Source organism: Montipora foliosa, chromosome 7, assembly GCF_036669935.1.
Source record: "Montipora foliosa isolate CH-2021 chromosome 7, ASM3666993v2, whole genome shotgun sequence".
Classification (NCBI taxonomy): domain Eukaryota; kingdom Metazoa; phylum Cnidaria; class Anthozoa; order Scleractinia; family Acroporidae; genus Montipora; species Montipora foliosa.
This window is the reverse complement of record NC_090875.1, coordinates 32822110-32834504: the sequence shown is the minus strand read 5'-3', so window position 1 is coordinate 32834504 and position 12395 is coordinate 32822110. Positions and strand designations below refer to the sequence as shown.

At 39.9% G+C, this 12395-nt stretch overlaps 2 protein-coding genes across 2 annotated transcripts; both read right to left on the bottom strand.

Moving 5' to 3' along the window:
• Nucleotides 1-783: 783 nt before the first annotated feature.
• LOC138010749 (uncharacterized) lies at nt 784-2338 on the bottom strand. The gene is made up of 2 exons (XM_068857722.1): nt 1972-2338; nt 784-1590 (listed from the first exon to the last, which is right to left on the bottom strand). Exons 1-2 carry the CDS (start codon nt 2216-2218, stop codon nt 1127-1129), a joined length of 711 nt encoding a protein of 236 aa, XP_068713823.1. The 5' UTR covers nt 2219-2338; the 3' UTR covers nt 784-1126.
• An 8405-nt stretch (nt 2339-10743) lies between these two features.
• Nucleotides 10744-12155, bottom strand: LOC138010747 (uncharacterized). Its single transcript, XM_068857721.1, has 2 exons — nt 11777-12155; nt 10744-11307 (listed from the first exon to the last, which is right to left on the bottom strand). Exons 1-2 carry the CDS (start codon nt 12018-12020, stop codon nt 10847-10849), a joined length of 705 nt encoding a protein of 234 aa, XP_068713822.1. The 5' UTR covers nt 12021-12155; the 3' UTR covers nt 10744-10846.
• Nucleotides 12156-12395: the final 240 nt, after the last annotated feature.

Genomic DNA, 12395 nt, shown 5'->3' with positions numbered 1-12395 from the left:
GATGGTTCTCTATGCACCACTTGTAAAGCTGGTTTAATTTTAAGGCACTTTTAATAGCTAAAGGCGCGGTGGCCTAATGTTACAGTACTCGACTCCGAATCGAGTGAGTCCGGGTTCGGGCCCTGGCCGGGAATATTGTGTTGTGTTCTTGGGCAATACACTTAACTCTCACGGTGCCTCTCTCCACCCAGTTGTATAAATGGGCACCGGCGAAATGCTAGGGGCAACCCTACGATGGACTAGAATCCCATCCAGGGGGGGCTAGTCGCTTCATGCTATGGAAACCGGAGATAGGCGCCGACCTGATGGACCTCCTGGCTCGTAAACAGAGACTTTACCTTTTTCTTTTAATAGCTAAAGAGAGCTGGTCTAAAAACGCGCCGGTACATAAAGGGTTGTGTCGCCTGCATATACAAACGTCGTAGCTGACGTTATCGCTGTTGGTAGGTCGGTCGTGAAGTGTCACGGTGAAAATAACGTAGGGGCAAGAACTCGTTCAGTTTGCTTCCGCCCTGTTGGGTTCGGGGGGAAACGGTTAAATCAATACCGTGTTTCTTTGCCCTAAAAATGTCCTTGTCAAAAACCAAAATTTGATTTGATTTGCGCTAACTTGTTAATTTCAATTTACAGTGTCCCCGATTAGTGCTCTACGGCGCTAGAAGATTAGACATTTCCTTTCCTTTCCTTTCCTAGGGAGAGTGGCCACTGAATCATAGTAAGCGTGTATATGTACATCGTTTTGTTATTTCTTCAAAATGATACAATTGACAAGGAACTGTTTCTGTCAGGGCCTTTTATTCATTTGTCATTGAAACAAAACAAAAACAAAGAACACCAAGAAAAAAGGTTAAAGATCTGAACAATCGACTTAACTTCAAGAGCGCTTTTCAGTCGAGTTCGATAAAAATTCTATTCGAAAACAAGAAAAATTTTGTTTGGTAAATCACAATAGAGGAATATCTTTTAAGCAACGCAATCAAAACTAGACACGAAGCAGATATGGCTTAGAATTTCGTTTTGACGGGAGAGTTACGGACCAATCACTGAGCCGTTGAATGGAGGTTCGGCTAAGAGCGCGCTCCGATTTCATTCCGACCCTTCATGATAGTTTTGAAAACGCGAAGTGTTACACGAGCCTAGCGTAGACGTCGCAACAAGATTTTCCGTCGTTGTCACCCTCATAGAAGCTATTCACCATATCTTCACCGAACCACAATCGCAATTCTTGACCTTTTACCACAACCGACGGGTCGGAGAAAACAGACAGCACGATCTCGGGAGAGAACGAGTTGTACCCTTGAAGACTAGACCACTTGTTGTTGTTTCTCATAAATTGGCTCGATGGGAGCAGGATGTGGTTTGAGGAATTTGTGATGACAATGTTGACCATTTCTTTCAGGCTGCTCACATAGGTACTGCAACCCCAATAAGACCAAAACTTCTTATTGCTTTTGGCACACGTCACATAGCCGTAAAAATGGACCAGTTTTATGGAAGCCAACCTGCCGCCAGTTGGAACAAAAAACTTGCCAAACTGATCACCTTTTGCACCAAAACACACCGGAGCAGTATTCATCTTGATCCATGGGTCTACAAATTTAAAAGAAAATACGAAAATTAGAAAAGAAAGGAAACTTAACATTTTCCTATAAGTGACAAATTTTCGAAGAACTCAAATCTCGTGATTTCTTTGCTAAAATAAATTGTTGCAAAGAATAGTCCTCTCAGTTGCGTCTGTTTTTCGAATTCCGGGTTTCGTTTTTAGGCTTTGCCCTATTCAAGTGTTCAAAAGTAAACTCAATTTGACGGAATAAGTTGGCGATAACAGTAATAACAGGGAAACAACTGAATTAGCCCTAAATTTAAGCGGCACTAGAATAGATTGAACCAATTCTACCATTCAGCTCAATATATTAAGTCCCACCAATTGGGTATTTGATAATCAATAAGAATGGTCAAAATGCAATCTACCTTTGCTGTCTTTTTTTTCAATTTCGTGAATTAATTCTTTCTTCATGGTTTGGAATTCTTGTTTTATCATCGATTTGAGTTCAGTCAGTCCTGCTCCTGAAGTGCACAGCTGCTGCACCAAAACTTTCCCAACACTGTTCGGTTTAACCGTTGGCTGGTTAACGTTGGTGCCTCCATTCCCCTGCGATACATTCGCAGCCGTAGCGCACAGATAAACGCTTATAATTGTAAACAAAGTTGTCTTCATTCTAGCGTGAAGAGAACTGATTTTGGCTTACAAGGAAACTCGGAAACCGGATCAACGCTTTGTTTGCTGAAGATATATACAAGGCGTCTTTGTAGATTCAAATGATGCAATCTCTTAGTAGTCACTCAGGTTTAGTTAGCTACCGCGATCTACTCTTTCGTGTATAAACAAGAACTAAACGTTAACTTTTATTATTCTTTGCCGACAAAAACAAATTACTGATTCAAATATTGCGAGAACTATAACAGACAACGTTTTGCGTAAAAAGTTGACAAACAGTGGTTTAAAAGCTTTGGAAGATTTTTTTTCTAGTGCTAAGATAAATTTATCAAGATTATTTTATAAATACCAACAATAATAATAATGTTTTCGAGCGCATTAAATTTAAGAAATTCAATACTAACGCTTATACATAAATTAGAACATCAAAATTATTGATTGTCATGAAACATAAGTAAGTCGATTGTCTCGACGTACAAACTTTCCAAATAAAATTGTTGAAGTAAGGCAATATTAACAACCGAACAGACGTTTGGGGAGTCGGAAGGGTATTCCACAAGGAATATGTACAAAAAGTTTAGAGTTAACCGTCGGAATTGTAACAAGTGATTTGAAGGATGAAGGCAGTTTACAAATATACGCGTTGCAAGAGGGAGGACAAATAGACTGGCCAGCATCCGTGGAGACTTTTAAAAGTAAAAACTTTGAACTTTATCCTTCAAGTGGTTCAAGTTGCTGCCCGTGCAACTCCTGAAATGCAGGGGTAGTATGTTCATGTTGTATTTTAAGATTGCTTCGGTGTCAGTTCGCTTTCGACGTCGTTGGCCCATCGTCGGAGCGAATAGATACAGACATTTAAAGTTGGGGGCCTTAACACTGTCAAGCTTATTCGATTGGTTACGTTCCATACATGGCCCAATAAGATTCAAGCCGTAAATATTACAGTGTGTAAGTAGAGGTCTTGGAGTTCACTTTTAAAAATTACTATCATAGACAAGCAATGTTCCGACCCATTCTCTTGGTCGGCTCCGTCTCATCGTAACATCGTTCTCAGAGCTTTCATCTCCCCACCACAGAGGGAACGAGGAAAGAAAGACCCTGGTTCAGGCTGGTCACGTGTCTCCCAAAAAGTGGAAGGTGACAACAAATATGACACATCTTGCTTGCTTGTGCTAGCGGAAAGTGGAATCCAGAAATACCGAAAAAAAATCTACGCAGCGTCAACCTGCAAGGCATCGAGCTGTAGGCTTTTCAAATCTACGGTAGATACTGATTACTGCAAAAAATTGTACAAAGAAGCAAATCGAGCGAATCGAATTGTTGCCGCACTTACTGCGTAGATTTACATTCAAATGGAGCGTTTTCATTCACGAGACCAGCAACCATATTAGATTACTGAAACAAAAGAAAGCGGTATTTGCATAAAAATATAGTTCAATTTCCGGAGGATTAGTTTGGTACACCATCATGGTCGCCATTCCTTTGTTTTGGAACACCAACATGGCAGCCGTGACGTCATGTGAAAACAATCTATAGCTGCTCTCCGAAATCGAACATCGACGATTGCTGAAAAACAGGCGACTCATCTACCTCAGCTAAAATACCAAAATATCAGCAGCGACAATATCCGGGAAAGCGGGGACCCCTCCCATGGTGGAAATATGTCACTAAGACATCCAGAAATACCGAAAAAAAATCTACGCAGCGTCAACCAGTAAGGCATCGAGCTGTAGGCTTTGCAAATCTGTGGTAGATTCTGATCTCTGCAAAAATTTGTTGTGCAAAGAAGCAAATCGATCGTTACCGTCTAAACTGTAGAAGACATTTACGGAAGAAAATCCGCAACGAACTGAACTGTTGCCGCACTTACTGCAGACAGTTACATTCCAATAGCTGCTCTCCGAAATCGAACGTCGAAGATTGCTTAAAAACATGGTGACTGATCTACTGAAGCCAAGCCTCGTTTTGGCTGTGACAAATACCAGCGGCGACAATATCCGAGAAAGCGGGGACCCCTCTCATGGTAGAAAATATGTCAATAAGACACTTGACAAGCCTTAACCAGGATCTTTCTTCCCTCGCTCCCTCTGGGGTGGGAAGATGAAAGCCCCAGGAACGAGGTTGATCCTGTCACGAAGAGGCGAGAAGTGGCGGCTTGACCCTTGCTGCTGTATACTCGATAGCAAAAGCAATTCATTCGCTTTATCGTTTTGTCTTCCAAATCAACAAAGCATATGGCACATTTGAATAAGAAGAAAGATGTAAGCTTAAACACTTGTACTAGCACACAATAAGGGCTTGTCTCTTCCACAAGTCCCATATTGGTTTCGAGATAGATAGACCGAAGACTCTTAGGTTATCTTGTGTACTTTATTTGTCCCGCTTCATTGTACAGGGTCGATCGATAGCTTGCAAACTTGCTTCAGTTCTCTCTTTGTACTATTAACGAGTGCGAAGAGTGAATTTCTTTACAAAGGCTGCTGTAAGATCTCAAAACGGCTATTGTGAGACATGACGTCATCCACATCCGTGGTTTTTCTCAAATGAATTTAATGGTTTCTCTCTTGTGCTTAATTTAAAGATCTCGAGATGTAATAGATATAGATTTTCTGGGGTAGTAATAAAAGTTACAACTACAGATTCAGTTTCCAGTCAAATTCATAGATTTTTTATTTATTATTTATTTTTGCGCCCGCAAACGAGGAGGCGTTGTTGCGAAAGCAAATCTGTTCCCGTTTGCGGCCTCAGGAAACATTTGTTTTGGAAGAAAAAAAATTGCTTTCCATTTTGCTTCCCGGGAAGCGAAAATGTTACTGAACTTGTTCAGAAATATTTTGCTTCCTCAGCAAATGTTTCCTTGTTTTCGCGCAGAGGGAACATTTCGGGAATCTCAACTACATTCGATGAGTCACGTGACCAACAAAGAATTGGCCAAACTCGGCCGGAGAGTCTACCCCTTTTTAACCTGAAAACTATTATGCCTACAGTGCATAAACAGTTAAAAATGGAAAATCTCTAGCATGGATTTAAAAATATATATATTTTTGAGCGAAGTTATTCCGTCATCCTTGCATACGAAACCCGCGCCCGCAGCGCGAGAAGCAGTCAAAACTTTGCTATCCTGTCAATCATTTTCCCTTTCACCGGAAACGGTGCACTTCTGTGCGCAAACGACGTTGTTGTCGATCTACCCTATCGAAACGACGCCACCAAAGTCTTTTTTCTCGAAGTTAACACAAACAAATACAATTATCAATACAGTTTTGACTTAATTCTTCTTACACTTGAGAGTATCATACTGAATTCGTCTTAAAATAGTTGGAAAGAGCGAAAATAACAGCCTAAGCATAACATGTACAGCTGACGTTCGACTCGCCGATGGGCGGCAATCCAGTTTTGGCGCCAAAGTTTGTTTAGAGATTGACAACAATTGATGTGACGTCGGATAGCACATTTTTCCCGCCCGCTGAATTCTGACTGGTCAATTTAAATTTCAACAACTCTCGCCGTATGCATGGTTTGTTCAAACGGCAATCCCATGCCACAGATTATGAACAATGACAATATGGTTCCGTTCGGATGAAATATCACTTCCCTGCTTTGTTTCTTTTCCTTAGAGTTTTCAGATCTTTTTTCGTTGAAACGCCCTGTTGGTGACTGCCACTAGATGAGCATGCGCTATGTGACTGAAGTGATCTCGGGTATTTATTTTAAATCCCTCCTTATAAGGATTTCGCATGGCCTAAAACTTGCTCTTGACTTAATACAGTCCTTAGCAACGACTGTTTTTCCGACTGTTTTGGATGTCGGGTGAGATGGTTCTCAATACACCACTTGTAAAATCTTGTATAAGGCACTATTAGTAGCTATAGAGAGGTGGTTACAGATTCGCCAGTAACAAAGAGGAAAATGCCTCTGAAGTTTGACGTCCTTAAATCCACTCCATTCTTAAGATACAAAGGGAATTGTGACACCCGAAAATGACCCATAAAGTCTCGGGACTTTCGAGAAACAGGCCCCTGGTCTGCAGACTCGTCGGTACATTAAGGGTTGTGCCTGCACATAGTGTTCTGTCGCCTGCATGTAAAACCGTCGTGGCTAATGTCATCGCTGTTGGTAGGTCGCTTCTTAAGAGTGCAAATAACGTGCTAGCCTCTAGTCGATTGAGTTTTTATGTTAAATTATTACTGTTTGATTCATTGCCCTGAAAAGCCCCTAGGAAGAGTGATCATTTAGCATGTATGCGTGTATCGCTTTGTTATTTCTTTAGAATGATACAATTGACAAGCCACTGTTTCTGTCACGATCAGGGCCTTTTTTTCATTTGTCAATACAACAAGAAAAAGGCCATGGAAAAAGGTTGAAAATCAGAACAATCTACTTGACTAACACTAAATTTCGTTTTGACCGCGGAGAGTTACTAGACCGTCACAGACCATCCGATCGAGGTTCGACTAAAGAGCGCTCTCCTTTTTCATTCGGCCCCTGACAGTTTTCAAAAAAGGAAAACGTTACACGAGCCCAACGTAGACGTCGCAACATGATTTCCCATCGTTGTCGCCCTCAGTCCCATCCATCAAATCCTCACCGTACCATAAGCCAAATTCTTCAGACCTTTCACCACTGCCAACCGGTTGGAGAAAACAGACAGCACGATCTCGGGAGAAAATGCTTCGTACCCCTGAAGACTGGACCACTTGTAGACGTTATGTATGAATTGGCTCGATGGGAGCAGGATGTGGTTTGAGTAATTTGTGATGACGAAGTTGACCTTTTCTTTCAGGCTAGTATAGGTACTTCAACCCCAATAAGACCAAACCTCTTTTGGCACATGGCACATAGGCGTAAAAATGGACCAGTTTAATGAAAGCCATCCCACCGCCAGTTGGAACAAAAAACTTGCCAAACTGGTCACCTTTGCACCAAAATGCACTGGAGCAGTATTCATCTTGATCCATGGGTCTACAATGAAATAAAAGAAAAACAATTAGAAAGGAAAGGAAACTAAACATTTTCCCATGAGTGAGAAATCGAACTCGAATTTCCTGTTTTTCTCAGTTTGCTGAAATAAATTGTTGCAAAACAAAAAGATCGATGTCGCAAAAATTAATGAGAGCGGCTAATAAAATTAACGAACAAGGTATTGTTAAAATTTATAAACACTGAGCAAGAAAAAACAGTCAAAAAGACCTTCGAGATTTAACGCAATTGATTTCAGCTCTCAAAATCAAAAGACTTTCGATATCGTTTTAATCTTTAGGAAAAAGCAAATTTATGTAATGTACTAATCCTCTCAGTTGTGTCTGTTTTTCTTTCGTTTTCAGTTGTGCTTTGCCCTATTAAAATCGTTTAGTTGGAATCTTAATGCCGTGGAATAAGTTGGCCGTAACAGTTTTTTTACCACAATTGCTTGTAATCTCGCGATCTGATTGGCTAATTTGCCGTTGTAGACAAGAGTCGAAAAGAGAACTGAATTTGCCTTACAAGGAAACTCTTGGAAACTGAATCAAAGATTAGTTTGCTGAAGATGCAAGCCTTTAAAAGGTTCAATTGTTGCAATCTTTTAGTAGTCCCTCGGGTTTACTTAGCTTCCGGGAACAACTTTTACGTGTAAAATCAATAAATAACAGATTTTTTTTTCTTTGCTGACAAAAACAAATTATTCAAATATCGCGAGAAGGGTGAGCGACAACGTTTTACTTAAAGTATCGCGATCTTCTTATAGTTTTGCCTATGCGCGAGCAGTCAATAGTTCGTGGTATTTACGTCTCACTTTTACGGCCTGTGATTGGTTTTAATGTTGAAATTGACGTCGTCGCACTGAATTGGGTTGCTGGCGTACGCAAACAAATACGTTTCGCAGGTAGAAAGAATTGAAATTTCGATCAGGCGCGTGTTGATTAGTTTACAGTTTTATTTATCGTTAAAAATGATGGATCGTGATACAAAACTAATTGCGAAGTTGGAACGGTATTCCATAAGTAATGTGAACAAAAAGAAGCACCTGTTCACCGTATGCTGCAGACTTTACCGTCGGAATTGTAATATAAAGTGATTTGGAGGATGAAGGCGGGCAAGTACGTGTTGGGATATAATGAGAGAGGGCAAATAGACTGGCCAGCCTCCGTGGAGAATTTTAAAAGGGATAACTAGAACTTTCAACATTATTCTTGGCTTAAGTTGCTGCCAGTGTAACTGCTGAACTTCCGGGGTAACGTGCTTATGTTGTATTTTAAGATTGCGTCTGTGTCAGATCGCTCTCGACATTTAACTGCGTAACCAACCTCGTTCTCAGGGTCTCTCTTCCCTGGCTCAGAGAATATAGACTCTGAGAACGAGGTTGCTACGTAACATGGTCTCGTGCATGGAATTTAATTAAGTGATGATTTTTGTTCATGGCAAAGTTTTTTGGGAAGTGTCAACTTCATCAGAAAAATTGTGCTTGTTGTTTTCTGAAAAGAACAAAATCATGCATTTCATGGGAACAAAGTATGTGGGTGACTGCTTGAACGGAAGGTAAGCAGCACACGAACAAACAGTAAAGGACTTTGCAGACCAACTGGATAATGAAGGAAGCTCCGGATAAAATACAGAGGGGTGCTCAATTGGGTATCCCAATATTTTCACGATAATCTTATTTCGCTCAGCTACGCTCAATGTCTGACTGTTTGCCCAAGCGAATTGTGACTTTTAATCGACGAGAAGCTAATGTAAAATCAACAGCGAATTTAGCGCGCGCACTTTCCAAAGCCTTGAATTGAGCAGGTTACATGTGATGATATCGATTTCTGAATCAAATTTTGTTTTGTTTTTTTGCACTTTTTTCGATTAAACTGATTGTTTATTTTTGTTTTAACGCAGCTTAGCGTGGTTTCTATCGAGTGTGAAAAATACAATTATGTATTACGTTTGTGATTGGCTCAAATTTCAAGCAACGAGAACATAAACCAATCGCGACTTGCAAGCGTACATTTTCCCGCGCTTTCAGAAATTCGCAAGTCACGTGGGATGGTTAGGAGTTATGATTGGCTTATTGAGTTGTTTGCGGCGTTTTTGCATTCCGTGCATACACAGGGAACAGCTCACGTATTTGTGGTTTGTTTCTTTGTTTGCTTTTTTAAGAATGGACGATTCAAATGCCACTTTTGAAATTCTCAGTCACTTCAGAAGTGAATACCTAGGAGGTTTTAAAGACGACAGGTAAGGTTGTCATAATTTCACTGTTAGTGGGTCGCCAAACCCCGCGCTGTGATTGGCTACCCGAGCGGGCAAGATGATGATGATAATAATAATAATAATAATAATAATAATAATAATAATAATAATAATAATAATAATAATAATAATAATATCTTTATTTAGACTGAAAAGACTGATCAGCAAAATCAAAAGATTTGCTGGTATCATGAACCGGTGATCAGTAAAATACAGGATACAGTTTGCAATCATACAATTATTTGCATATATCATGGAAATCGGTTAACTGTGTAATTCACGCTGATACAAATTTTACGATTGTCCAATGTAGGAAACCGTGTTAAATAATTTTGAACGATGCAGGTATATTTAACATGCGTTCTTTGCAAATTGACTTCCATCCGATACCACAGGTTTAAGAATTTTTATCGCACTGTCTGTTCAAGTTTTCCTTTCATGTTTGGTACTGTTGTAAAGATCTCTCTGTCCACTTTCTGAATATCTAAGAATTACATGTAAGTCGTCATATTTTAATCCCGCAAAGAAAATCAAGAACGCGTTAACCGAGTCAGCGATATATGACTTGTTGACTGTAGTCTGCGAATTGCCAATGTTTACAAAATTCTGTCGCTTATAAAACTCGATCCTTTAGAGATACAGGTTTCAAACAACTATAACTGAAATCGCTTAACTGTCTAGTTTTCAATGATTTCACATTCAAGGTTGTGCCATATACGAAACCGTGTTAATAATTTTTAAAGAGACAGCTATATTTAACATACATGTTTTGCAAAACGACTTGAATCCGACAACACGGGTTCAAAAAATTTTATCGAACGCTTGATTCAAGTTTTCCTTTCATGTTTCCAAAATCAGCTTATGATTCTTTTTCGATTTACGTTTTACGCTCACTTCCTTGAAGTCACGTTTGTCCACAAAATGTATATACGCGTATTTCTCAACATCCTCCGCCATTTTTGTTTGATCATAAATCGCGAACGACGCGAATTCGCTGAGCTGTGACATTGGGAAAAATGGGGACATGTGAGTGGCTATCAATTAACCCTCGTGGGAATACCGGATCTCGCAGGCGGTCTAAAAATAACTTCAGAGGGATTTCGATGAGAAGAGGGCCAATATGAGGGATTACTTCTCTTACAATCTCTTGGTCGCTTCTAAAGAGTGCAAATAACCTGTTTGCGTTCTTCAGTTAGATAATTACTGTTTGCTTCATTGCCCTGAAAAACCCCTAGGGAGAGTGGTCATTTAGCATTTATGTGTGTATGGCTTTGTTATTCTTAAGAATAATACAATTGACGATCTACCGTTTCTGTCGGGGCCTTTTATTTATTGGTCATTGAAACAAGGAAATCACCAAGGAAAAGATCTCCGATTTCATTCCGACCCTGACAGTTTCGAAAACGCGAAGCGTTACACGAGCCGAGCGTATACGTCGCAACAAGATTTTCCGTCGTTGTCGCCCTCAGCGCTATTCATCAAATCTTCACCGTACCACAATCGCAATTCTTGACCTTTCACCACCACCGACGGGTTGGAGAAAACAGACAACACGATCTCGGGAGAGAACGAGTTGTACCCTTGAAGACTGGACCACTTGTTGCTGCCATCCATGAATTGGCTCGATGGGAGCAGGATGTGGTTTGCGGAATTTGTGATGACAATGTTGACCTTTTCTTTCAGGCTGCCGTAATAGATGCTGCAACCCCAATATGACCAAAACCTCTTATCGCCTTTGGCACACGTCACATAGCCGTAAAAATGGACCAGTTTAATGGAAGCCAACCTTCCGCTAGCTGAAACAAAAAACTTGCCAAACTGATCACCTTTTGCACCAAAACACACCGGGGCAGTATTCATTTTGATCCATGGGTCTACAAATTGAAAGGAAAATACGAAAATTAGAAAGGAAGGGACTAAACATTTTCCGAAGTGAGGAATTAAAGAACTCAAAGTTCGTGATTTTATTAGCTGACATAAATTGTTGCAAAACGAAAGATCGAGTTTTCAAAAATTAATGATATCGGGAAATAAAATGAACAAACAAACACTGAACAAGACAAAACAACCAAAAAGAACTCCGAGATTTAACGCATTTGGTTTTATCTCTCAAAATCAAGACTTTCGTTCTAGTTTTAAAATTTAGAATGTGTCAAATTCACTTGGGCCTTGCTGTATTCAAATTGTTCGGAACAAGCTGGCGATAACAGTAATTGTTGGGAAACAACTGAATTAGCCCTTAATTAAGCCACACTAGAACAGACTGAACATTCAACACGATTGAGTCGCACCAATTGGGTATTTGATAATCCGCGATGACCAATGGTCAACCTACAAATCTACCTTTGCCCTCTTTCTTTCCAATTTCCTCTGTTAGTTCTTTCTTCATGGTTTGGAATTCTTGTTTTATCATCGATCTGAGTCCAGTCAGGCCGGTTCCTCCTGAGTTACACAACTGCTGCACCAAAACTTTTGCATCAGTGTTCGGTTTAATCTTTGGCTGGTTAAGGTCGGTGCCCTGCGTCGATACATTCGCAGCCGAAGAGCACAGACAAAAGCTTACAAGGGTAAACAAAGTTGCCTTCATTCTGGCTTTGGGACCGCGGATCAACGCTTGGTTTGCTGAAGATACAAGGCTTCTTGAGAGTAAAATGATGCAATCTCTTAGGATTCTCTCAGGATTAGTTAGCTGCAGGGAACAACTTTTACGTGTACTAACAAGAACAAAAGTTTTTTTTTTCTTTGCCGATAAAACAAATTATTCAAATACCACGAGAACGGTGAGTGACAACGTTTTACTCAAATGTTGACAGACGGTCCGATAATTTTTATTTTCTAGATAACTTTATACATACTACTACTACTACTACTACTACTACTACTACTGATGATAATAATAATAATAATAATAATAATAATAATAATAATAATAATAATAATAATAATAATAATAATAATGTTT